This window comes from Nelumbo nucifera, chromosome 6 (assembly GCF_055504915.1).
Source record: "Nelumbo nucifera cultivar China Antique chromosome 6, China Antique-T2T, whole genome shotgun sequence".
Classification (NCBI taxonomy): Eukaryota; Viridiplantae; Streptophyta; class Magnoliopsida; order Proteales; family Nelumbonaceae; genus Nelumbo; species Nelumbo nucifera.
The window spans coordinates 58,940,136-58,952,806 of NC_142654.1; the positions used below are offsets into that span (position 1 = coordinate 58,940,136).

At 37.7% G+C, this 12,671-nt stretch overlaps 1 protein-coding gene across 6 annotated transcripts in view; it reads right to left on the reverse strand.

Annotated features, from left to right (window-relative positions):
• Positions 1–7,283: 7,283 nt before the first annotated feature.
• LOC104601935 (uncharacterized) overlaps positions 7,284–12,671 on the reverse strand; it is a 58,815-nt gene continuing 53,427 nt past the window's right edge. For 3 of the 6 annotated variants that reach the window (XR_016077356.1, XM_010265444.3, XM_010265442.3), the window contains 2 exons: positions 9,771–9,892; positions 7,284–7,840 (listed from right to left, as the gene is read on the reverse strand). Coding sequence is in view for 5 of the 6 variants with exons in the window: in XM_010265444.3 (XP_010263746.1) it covers positions 9,773–9,892 (120 nt within the window). In the remaining variant the exon portion in view is untranslated. Of the gene's footprint in view, positions 7,841–9,582; positions 9,893–12,671 lie in introns of those variants that run through there. The other 3 variants (XM_088889743.1, XM_010265443.3, XM_019198567.2) reach the window with 1 other exon arrangement.

The following is a 12,671-nucleotide window of genomic DNA, read 5'->3' on the forward strand; positions in this document are numbered from 1 at the left end:
ACTAAATCACCTTAGGCTATGCTTGGTTTGAAGGAAAAAGTAGGAAAAGAAAGAGAAAGGTGGGGAAACCTATACAAAATTTGTAAAAATTTTCCTACCTTTTCCTACTTTTTTTTCTTCAAACCAAACACATCCTTATTGTGCCAGTTTTCCCGAAAAACACCTCCAGAAAAAATAAAAGGCAACGTTGACAAACTATCTTTCTTTGATATCAGAAATAGAAATCTGACCGAAGAAGATAATGTAATATACTAATTAACAACTCTTACCCACCTACATCATTACTATTATTATATTATATATCATTCATTCCTAATTTCTTGTAATTTTAATAAAATCAGAACAGCTTCAACACGTTTTATTTATTCAGACATTGTTGAGTGGCCTTTGCGTGGTATAGACTATAGATTATAGAAATATATATTGATAGGGGATGAGGTAGGGAAAGGTAAGGAAACCTTTGTATAGATTTTTCTACTTTTTCCTTTAAACCAAACACAGCTTAAATGAATTGTTTTATCTGGGTTTAAGTCAATTTAAAGAGAAGTGTGTAGAGATAAGAATATATATAACAACTCTAATTACTAGATTACTTGGACATTTTTTACCCTTATTCTTAATTTATTGGTTATCTTTTCATTCTTTTTGGGGAGTAGGTGAGGTTGGATGAGGAATCTCTTGAGTTTGTAACGTCTGGAATAGGCTAAAGTACTATCATTTACTTGATTAAGATTCCCTATTAAGCTTTCATTTGATGGTGATGTTAGTGGGATAAGGTCTAATTATTAATTTAATTAATAAAAACTGAATAATAGTAAATCATTAGTAAAGGATACATCCAAGTCCCTCAGTTCAGGCACATCTGGTCTGATCACTCAAATAATCAAAATGAATCAAATAATCAAGTAGAGATTTCCTTTGCATAGAATTAGAATTTTGTAAAACAAGTAGAGATTTCCTTTGCATGCCACTTATCCCAATCAATCAAATAATCAAAATGAACAAATTAAATATGGGTGAATGAAACAATTAAGAAGGTTATAAAATAAGAATAGCTGAAACAATGGTGTTGAGATGGATGGATGACAAAACTCTGCAATGAGCCCAAAAACATTCAACTAAATTGGAGAGTTAGTGATAATGAATGAAGTCAGTTGAGATGTATGTTTCAATTTTCAAGGAATATGGGCAAATGGTTTAATTGGAACAAGTCAAAGCATCAAAGTGATGAAGAAAGCATGCACAGCCAACGAGTACATGAATTCTGATGCTAATTAGTTAGAGAAATGATTTGACAAGCAAATAAACAAAGACAAGAGACTCTGATGAAAAGAATGGCGATGACTGAATCAAATGCATGTGGGATGTGGCCGTCCCCAACTGATCTAGAATCTGCTGGATAAGTTTTTTTTTTTTTTTTTTTATAAAGATGACAGGGGATCGATAATACGTGAAGCACAACCTCATCAGTGATAAAAGGCTTACTTGTTCTTTACAAAGAAGTTCAGATGTCTCACACCACCAAGATCCTGCCTTTGATAAATTCCTTACTCAAAGTTTCTTCTGGAGACATATGAAGGAATGGATGGATGGAGAGTGCATTAGATTCCTTGATTTCGAGAAGATAATTGACAGAGATTTCTTTATTCTTTTTTCTTCGAAGGATTTATTAGTTTATGGTTTAGGATATCAGAATATAGAATAATGAGAGAGAGAGAGAGACCCTTGGTTGATTTTTGAAGGAAAACTCTTGAAAAATCCTTGGGTTGATTTTCCTTCCTTCCCTGTTGCGTTCACTTCACTGTTAGCTTAATGAGAAAAGCTATAATGTGAAACTTGTTACTTAATAATCGATCATACACCGTCAAACTTCTGCATTGCATCAAAATCAGCCATTGGAGTTATAATATTTTCACTAAAATTCACCCAGATTTGTGACAATTAATTAGTTTTTCTGGGTTAGGGTTTTACTAATTTAACCAGCAATTCAATCATTCAGCCGTGTAAATTGTCTGAAAAGCATCTGGGTTACTAGTTTACCAATCCATCCAACCATCCGGTCGGTATCAAAAAACACTGGTCAGACCAAAAGTTAGGTTTGACATGAAAGGACAGAAAAGGAAAAACGTGAATTTGGACTGACAAAAGGGAAACCGACCAAACAAGAGTTCACCAAAATGTATGCTTTGTTTTACATAAATGTTGTTGTAACTTGTAAAGAGAGATTTTTTTTTTCCATAGTACGTATGTGCTGTTGAAATTTCACCAGCTGAGGCTACATCTCTAGGGCATTTTGGTAATCAAAATCTAGGGGTATATTGACCCCAACGAGACCGGATCTGCTCCTCAGACCCAGCGCCTCACATGCATATCTTACTATGCATTGGGAACATCTCTCGTACTTATTAGTTATTATTCACAGGAGATGTTCTCAATGCACGGTAGATGTGCCTGTGAAATGCCCATTTGTGAAGAGCAGATCCCGCTTTCCCAAAGATGCTTCTTTTGTTGCAGTAGCTTCAGCAGCACATTTTCATGTATCAAAAGAAGCTTTTTTGTTTCTTTATTTTTATTTTTTTTTTCTTTTTGCTAGACAAATGGGGTCGGGGTAGCTCCTCCCTCAAACCCCATAAACCCCTACCTTGGACTTTGGTGAAGGCAGGAATTGATCCAAAGTCTCTACAACCACCCACCAGAGACCTTACCAACTGAGCCAGTCGTCTCCTTCATCCCATGAAGCAAGCTTGCATGATAAAAGAACAAGCAATGTTTTAGAATGGTTGGAACTACCCCTTCTATCCCAACAATCACCAACAACTGAAATTTGAAGTTACACTAACAAATTTCCTACAAGTGCTGTGAGTTGCATTAATTCCTTCAAAGGGGATTTGACAAAGCAGATCCATCCAGCAATGGAATGTGTAAGATAAACTGAAAACCAAGGAAAAGAAAACTGATCATCCAAGCAAAACTGGGGAAAAGTCACCCACCTTTTTATGTCAGACAATAGGCCAAATGTGTTCCTGAGAATAGTGATTAGTGACACTGTGGACCAGATCACTTTACACAACAAAAGCTGCCTCAAATCCTATATCAATACGACAATACCAACACTCACCCAAATAATCTGAATGTATTGATATAGTAGGAAAACTACCTTGAACACTGTCCATTCCACATCCCTAATTTCGAATCAAGAAAACTATGGAACCAGGTCAGTACTCAGTAGGGCCTCATGGGCCAGGAAGGGTCAGTATAATCCAAGTACCAGCTTATCGTTATCTCTGGTGGTGAAGAAAAGGGTGCACCGTTATCATTTATCAACTCTACTAAGGATCCCACTTTTGACTTCAGAAGTACATTAGGTAAAGTGCTCTTCAAAGATGCCCGGGTCTAGCATCTATGAGATACGTAAACAGTAATCTGTATTTGATGCCATCTTTATCCACCTAAACATTTTGACTTCTTTCCTTTCTTTTCTATCCCACACCCTTTTCTTATTCCTTTTGCTTTGTGGGTTGTGGCCAAAGAGTCTTTACCAAATGATTGTTGTTTCCTTAAGCCGAAGGAAGCGACGAACCAACGGATGGTGAGAATGAACAGTCACAACTCACAAGACAGAGAATTCCATTCCATCACTTGGGCCATTTCTCGAACCCTAAACGGCCCGTCCTGACAAGTGATAGATACCCATTGTATCAGATGTGATGCAGTGGAGTGGACCTGGACGACTGGACCTGATAGGTATCTCTACTTGCCCAGGAGGTCGGTTGATGGGTCCCACAATGCCAATGGATATGAATAGGATTCAGGAACGTAACCCAAAGCACAAAAGCTATTAGATCGGATTGCAAAAAACCTATAACGAACTACCCGGGTAGAATCTGACCCAATTTCATAATGGATCCATTAAGGTTCTGCAACCAGTAACCCACAAGGATGTGCGTGGACAGAAGGAATCTCCGGTGTGACCCGCACGTTTCCAGGGGCCCCCACTTGACAGTGCACTACGCGTGTCCCTTTGTGTGGGCCCCGTGAGCCACGTGAATGGTATTGAGATTTATTGGCCCATGGCTTTGTAATTTCCCACAGGATTCCGGTGGCTCTATAGTCTATACTAGCACAGCATCACCGGCATAACTAAATCTTTGATCATGGGCAGATTCACATGTGAGGTGATCGGTTTTTGCATATGGGTAAAAATAGCTCTAGACACGACGTGGGTCCATGCTTAATGTGTTGTAAGATCTTTGATCAGATGGTGACCGAGCTTGTTGGGCCGACCATTAGGACATAGCCCGGAAGTGCAAAACCCACTGTTGTGACCTGTACCCTGGTAATACACTATCTGTGACCTACAGTTATAGGGCAGTTCATCTCATGAGATCTCTAAATTTCTAGGGTCATAACGTTGGAAGAAAGAAATCACTTTGTGCGATAGAGCTTCATTGTTTTTTTTTTTTTTCCTTTTTCTCCCTTTTAACTCTGCCTGTACCTCTAGTGCCAAAAAGCTGGATCTCTTGTTGGAATCCATGATAAATGATAAATGGCTAGTAAAGGTATCTCTTTCTTCTAGTCCTAGCTTTTGTTGGATTCTCTACCAAAAGGGTCCCTTTCATATAGTTTGTATTTACATGTCTTGGTGACAACATTTCACCAAAATTAAAAAAAAAAAAAAAAAAGATAATCAATGCATCAACCATTTGGATCATATATTTTAATCTGTTTTGGTTTTTAGGATAAGGAAGAAGGGTGTATGACGCGAACCAGATAGCTCTGAAACTAGGATCGTTGTCTTGAACGCTGTAGCTGTCGTGAAAAGTCGATTCCTCTCAACACTGTGAAAGATAGCAAAAGAAATCCAGGGAATCGGATTGTTATTGGCCAAGGAGTGCTGAGCCACGTGGTCGTGCCGTGAGGCCTGGCCAAGACATAGGCAGTTGCCATTATGAGGTCATACGTTTAGTCCCATCTTGGCCCCCACCAATGGGTTAAGAACTCGGGAGAATCTCAGAAAACGTCAAAGCTTGGTGGAAATCAGAACAAATATGATGGTCTCATTTTAGGCCCAAAATTTGTAGGTCCACACACTCCATAATTCAGATCTCATGGGCAATTAGTAAAAGAATTTCAGTTTGTTTAATTTAGGTCAAATAAAGCAAAAGAATTCCAGGAGTTCATTATGTACAAATGTAGAATACATATTACCATATAAACAGAAATCTAGGTAGAAGGAAAAGTGAGACTCTGGCTCAGATTATGAGCCTGGGACCCGTTTCAATGGAGAATCCCTTGCATCCCAAGACCAAGGATATATCACCAGAGAGACATAAACGAGAATTCTACCGACTAAACATTAAAGATAAGCCAAGGCAAGGTGCTTTGAAGTACTTTTTCATTTGCAAGCCGTGCAATTTGTGAGAAGCATGACTCTTATAAATATGGAGTATTATTTATCTGATCAAGGACCATAATTCATCCAGTATTCAAAATTTCAACCAGCATGCCATTCTAAATTACCTCCAAGCTTATATTTTCTCCAGCTAATTGTGTTGACTTGTGATGCTGTCAGATGCTTGAAAGCTAAAGAGATGGGTGAGCATATAAAACTTCTGGACCCATACCATAAGCCAGTTGATCATAGAATGCAGTAGAATGCTCAACTGCTCCAAACCCCCATCGGTTCTTACTCATAATATTTAATTTCACATGGTCCACTATTTGGGTCTGGATGTTCTTATCTGGCACTGCATTACATGAAGATTGTTGAATCATCTAAATTTAATTAGTAGAATATTGCCTACCTTGCATAGTCAAGCAGTTTTTGCTGTTTTTTTCCCGGTAAAATAAAGGTTTTGCTAAATTTGTTACACATGCAAATCAGCTACTATCTTGTTTAGTTTTCCTATCTAAGCACAGATACTAGTCCATGTACATATGCAATTTGAAGTGTCCACACTGCCTGGAATAAAGCTTGTATAAAAGAAGGCATTGAAAATGGATCTTGCTCCTCGTTAAAGAATTAATGCATGAGAGCGATGATATGGAATCTCATCAGCTCACGTATCAAAGCCTCTTGTTCATCTAAGTAGGCTGTGCTAGGAATGCACATCTAACTATTGTTGTGTTGTTCCGGGTGGATCTTAGAAGCAAGGAAAAACTCAGATGGTTAATCTACCTTTTCAATTGTTGGAGTTCACAATTTATCATATGACATCAAGCCTTATGCTAACTGAACTGAGAACTAACAAAATGTATCCAGACATAATGAAAAAGCTGTTCAGCCTGACCCAAAGAAGCTTCAAGAAATGAATATTAATCCACTTACAGGTAACAAATATGTTAAGACAATTGTAATCCTTGAAAAAAGAGGAGTCAGATATCTGCAGCAGTAGAATAGTAACAACTTTTCGTTACTTCATTAGGTAGGGCCTCCAATCAAAAAAGTTAGAGAAGAGGCATCATGGAATCAGAAATTTGGTTTAGTTTATTTCTATTGCATCAATTTTTTGTTATCACCTAAACAGTGAACAAGTTTTAGGGGCCTGAAAAGAATTAGGACCTAGAGTCTCAAATCGTCCTGCAAATACTTCAGAGCTATGTATATATAGCCAACAAATAGGTGCCCATATAACTACAAATGGAACCTATCTCCATTTTGTTTCTCTACTAGCAAGTTAATTGAAACTTTACTTTGCAAGATTGAATCTTGAATCAGGAACCATGCAAGCTTTTCTGATAAATATCATAATGTATTAAACTATATATTTAATATCATGTACAAAGGAAGAAACTGGGGAACACTTCAAAAGACCTATCAGATTACATATACCGCCCATTTTTCAGCAAAAGGTTGGGGCTATATTTAGACATTTTTGTATATATAATTATGCATCCTTCCATGTATGGACAATTACTTGAAAGCACTTCCTTTTTCATTGATATGATATATTTTACCTACCTTTTCAAAGAAAATAACCTATTTGTCATAAGAGCTCCTAGATTTTTTTTCCCAAGTAACCACATGATGGTTACTGGTTGAACCATGATTTTTTTTAATCGGTAATCGTAAGTGTGGTTTATAGTGGATCCTGTAATTTTTATCCACTGACATGCTATAACCTAAGTGCATCATCTGAAGATATCTACGTCATCCATGATGAAGTGACAATCTTAATCCATGGTCAATGTATTGAAGCAACAAACAATTTCAAATCAATTTTACAACTCACCAAATTAATTTACTTTTCAGAATGAATCAATTTGTAAACTAACATGAAGCATTTTGCAGTTTGTTGCAATTTTGTTAGTTTATTTCTATAACTAAATAATTTCTGCAATTTGAGACCATTATCAGATTTGATAATACCGAACAAAGTAAACATACACACCAGATGGTGGATATTGAGGTCGGTCCCAAAGTAATGAACCAAAAGTGCAGGAACACAACCAACAGAGCAAATCAACTTGAAGGAGCAGCAAATATTGCCAATCATGAAAAGAGCTGATAACAAAACAACAAACTCTGGAAGGAACCCAAGTTCAATCAGTTGCAATCTTGGCACTTATGCTTCTGTTAACAAGTTCAACATTTCACTTGGTAAATGTTCCTTTCTTTGTCATGTCTTCCTTCAAAGGTGCCTCTTGTTATTTTCACTTCCCACAGACAATTCATTGCAGTGGCTAATCAGAAAACTATCCAGCACTGGCATGTTTACTCAAAGCCTCCACTTCGTGGTTTTTTCCCCATTGCATGTTCTATATGCTATTGTCAGTCTCATTCTATGGTTGTCTTTAAGCCTTTCTCAATATCTTTCAGTTGACAAGGTTAATCTTTGTTCTGATATCACACATAAACACAGCATAGAGCATCAAAAGGACCTCAGACAATCCACCAAAGCATAAAAGACAGGACCAATCAGAAAATAAATTTCTATTGAAAAAGTGCATAACTGCATGGATAAGCTCTCACTAACCCATCAATTTGGGATCAAATTTAGGATTTCCTTGGGAGGTATCAAGAAGAAATTAGAATATAATAATATCAATTCATGCATAAGAAAAGGTTCTCTATTGATTAAAACATTGTACCCATGGGATAGGCATAGAAGAAGAGGAAAAAACCGAAGATTCCATATAGTACTTTTGATTGAAAAACCAACCTGAGTTATTTTGTACCTTTTGCTCGACAAGAAAATAGGTAGATTCTACAGGATCCAACCCATGCCATAGGACTTATACATGGGCATTGTCATACATTGGAAGTGGATTTTTATCATCAACAGCATACAGGGAATTTTATTAATGAAACATAAAACGCTTGTATTTTTGGGACGTAGGAGACTAATAAAACACCATCCAAAAGCTGATCATATAACCATTCGTTTTAGAAACTACATATCATTAGAGATTAATCCCTGAGCCTGGTGCAACATTAGTTCATTTCCAGTTACCCATGCTTTAGCTAGCTGGTCAGCAAGGCGCTATTGGTAGATTTAAGTATCCACCCAAATGAAAAGTTCATATTGGATGTCAAAGCTTTTGCTTCCATGATCATCTGAAGGGTTATCTAAACGTTACTTGACAGTCCTTATCTACCAGAAAACCAACCCAGATTGCCAATTAAGTCAATTTCAGTCCCTGAAGGAGAGTGCATTCTTCCTTCAAACAAATCCCTACCCCTGGTGGACTGGAATAGCTTAGCAGAATGGTCCCTTCATGATCTCTAACTGCCCCTCCTACACCTGACTGTCGTGGCCTTGTGGGATCCCAAGGCAGGGACCTTCAAATTTTAATTTTGTTCTTCCCGGGTCAGGTGCTACCAATCTGTTTCTTGTGCCATAATTAGCCACCAACTAACACCTCTCAACAGAGTCTATCAAGACCCTCAAATTCATCATTTGCGACAGCCAATGTGCCACCCTCACCATAATGAGATCAATGATGCTATCAACTTCTTGCTCCTCATTGATAAAAATCCTTAAATTTCTCTAACACCATCCGCTCCAAATGACTACTGCTCAGGTACAGTAACACAAGTCCTCTTTTTATATCAAGAGGAATCAACAGACAAGAAAACAAGACCATAACTTCCAAAAGTTGATCCTCTATGGTACCAAAGAGAGGGAAAAAGCTGTTGCATACCTTTCAAAAGAGAGAGAGATGATGGGTTTTCTCACCACTCTTTAAGCAGAAGAATATACAAGAGAAAGAGGCACCAAGAATCGGATTCAAGCATCTCTAAATTATGAAGGCTGCTTGAAGCCAATAGATATCACACTTTGCCATAATAAAGAAAGCTAAGAAGCCACCTGTTTCAGTCTATCATCTCTGGGTTCCTGTATGGCTCTTATGCAGTAGCTGACTTCCTTTCATGTGGTTGAAGAGAAACTTTCGCTTTCAAGTGCATCTATAATTATATTCAAAATTTGGATGTATGATATAAGATTAAAATGATCATTTGAGAATTGAGACCATTTTTTTCCATTCATTACGAAGGTAAATAATTTAGGCAACGATATCTTGCGACATCTGGATATAGAATGCCAGATGTGAAACCATAATAAGAATGCCATTTGAAAAGATGAGAGAAACAACTGATTTCTATTTTTAATTTTTCTATTGTTCTTATGCTGTAATTGTGAAAAATGATTGATGGTAGAGGACAGCGAAGTGATAATTAGAATCTGATGTTACAACTCAGAGAAGCAAAATTACCCATCCCCTTGAGTTAAACATTTAAAAAACACAAAATCAAATGAGCAACTCACAGTTATGTCTTTACGAAATGAGCTGCCAGTAGCTTTAGAACTGTGAAACCATTGAAAGAGTCAACCTCAAAAAGTTCTTTCAGCTTCTCGTCACATATTATTCTCCTCTTATCAGATGGATCCTTCAGAGATAAGCACAGATCAGTGAGCAGAACAAGGTAATAGAAAATAACTGGGAAATATGGTTAGGAGAAAACACCACTTGCTAAAATATATTTAAAAGCTTGTATCAGTAGCTTCTATAATTCTATCCGCTACCACTGAAAACATTAAAATGAAAAGTCACTAAAATTATTTTGGTAAACTATAGAGGTTGAAAAGATATACCTAAGAGCCACTAAGCTAGAGTTTCTACATATGCAATTTCAAATGGAGGTGTAATTTATTACTCCTACATTCCAATTTTATAATAAAACATTTTATCTGCAAATCAAAAAAATGGAGGTGTAATTTTAATTGACTAAGTTCATGCAACCTCACTAGCTAGTACTACAATGTGACTGCAATTAGATTTGTCCTTCAGACAATGATAGTAGACTTGGAAATTGGGTTGTGTGGGTCAAGTTCGGATTGGGTCAAAACACTTCGGGGTGATTTTGGGTCGGGTTGAATTTCAGGTTAGATCGGCAAATGCTAGACCCTCACCCTAAATGTTCAGGTTAGGTTTGACCCACGTGTCAATTTGGGTCATCCCTTAAAATAACTGGAATTAAAAAATAAAAATAAAGAAGAAATACATGAAAATGCCAAAATTAAAGGAATTAGCATTAAAGTTCCAAACATAAAATAAAATACTTGAACATTGAACAACTCAAATAGTAAAAGATAAAGACTAAAGACTAAATAGTAGAGATTGAAGAGTGGAAACTTCTAACAATACAAAAATAGTCCTGATTAGACCTGACAAATGGGTCAACGGGTTCACCCATAACCCAATCCAACCCAGTTTTCCGGGTCAGGTTGGGTCATTCTCAAATTCAGGTAGCTATATATGAGACCCTAACCCTGTTTATTCGGGTTGGGTTGGGTAAACTTTTTTGCCAAGTCTAAATGATAGCCAAGGAAAGCACTGCTTTTTAGGATCTTATCAATATAAAAACTTTAAGGGTGGGCCTTGGCACAATGGTTGGGTTGCTCCATTGCAACTTGGGTGACCAGGGTTCAAATCTTGGAAACAGCCTCCCTGAATGTGCAGGGGTAAGGCTGCGTGCATCTGTCCTTCCTAGACCCCACATCGGTGGGAGCCTTGTCCACTGGGTTGCCTTTTTTTACCTAGTAACTACTTCAGAATCTTGTAAGCACCATATTTTTACTATGACATGCTTGTAGCAGGGACGGAGCTAGAGGGTGGCAGAGGGGAGCCATGCCCCCCCCCCCCTACCTTGAAATTCCCCTTAATACCCATTTAAATCCCATTTAGATTTTGACCCCCTAAAATAAAAAATGGGTTCAACTATGATATGGAAAATATATGATATCCAAATTATAAACGTGGTAGCCTATCAGGTGTAATTTATCAAAATTCATGGGTGGGTTTTGATTGGTCAAAACTCTTTCGATACCACACCTTTCCAGCATCATAGATTTTCCCTAAATACTAGCTCTACTCCTACTTGTAGGTTATATACCAAAAATTTATTAATCTTTTCTTACATCTCTAGTAAGTTATATACATGGGCTTTCTAGTCAATTTATTAGTAGTTTGTCTTTTATATTACTAGTTGGCTTGGTTCCAGTTTGTGAGTAAACCCTAGTAGATTCTAGGTCAAAGTAGAGAAGAAGAAAGAAAAGAGAAAGAAGAAAGAAAAGAGAAAGAAGAAGGAGAGAAGAAGAGTATTCGGCCAGACTAGAAGAGAGAATGTAAAATCACTTCTCTCCTAGCCGACCCACTTGAATTTATTCAAAAAACTTAGAGTTACAAGAAAGACTATTTTGTCCCTCATAGAAGATGGGACACATAACTTAAACTCAGATACAATAGACCTTTCACTTTCAAGAAGATAAACCAGAATGACCAAAATACCCCTGACTCGAGCATTCTAACACTCCCCCTCAAGCTGGAGAGTATATATCATATAGTCCCAGCTTGTTACAAATGTAATCTATTCTTCCCCGAGACAATCCCTTTGTGAAGAGATCTGCCCACTGATTTCCTGAGCTCACATGAGATGTAGTTATTACCCCACTTATCACTTTCTCTCTCATAAAGTGACAATCCACCTCAATATGTTTAGTTCTTTCATGGAAGACAGGATTGGATGAGATGTGAATAGCAGCTTGGTTATCACAGTATAGTTTCATGGGTATGTCAATTGAGAATCCCATCTCCTGTAGTAAGTTCTTCAGCCATACTAGTTCACATGTGGTATGGGCCATAGCCCTGTACTCTGCTTCTGTACTACTTCTTGCCACCACTGCTTGCTTCTTGCTCTTCCAAGTTACAAGATTGCCACCTAGGAAGGTACAATACCCTGTGGTTGATCTCCTGTCTGATATAGAGCCAGCCCAGTCAGCATCTGTGTACCCTACTATCTCAAGAGTTCCTCCATTTTGGTATAACAAACCACGACCTGGAGCACCCTTTAGGTACCTAGCAATTCTCAAAACAGCTTCCCAGTGAGGAACCTGGGGATGTTGCATAAACTGACTCACCACACTCACAGCAAATGATTTATCTGGTCGGGTAATGGTCAGGTAGTTCAACTTTCCCACCAACCTTTTGTATCTTCCAGGATCATCAAACTCTTCACCTGCTGGTTTAGGAGTCTCTCCCACCAACTTTTCCGCACTCAAATTGGCATTGAGTTCCATAGGAGTCTCTGTTGGTTTAGCACCTAACAACCCTGTTTCTTCAAGTAGATCAAGAACATATTTTCTCTGACATAGGTTGATCCCCTGTTT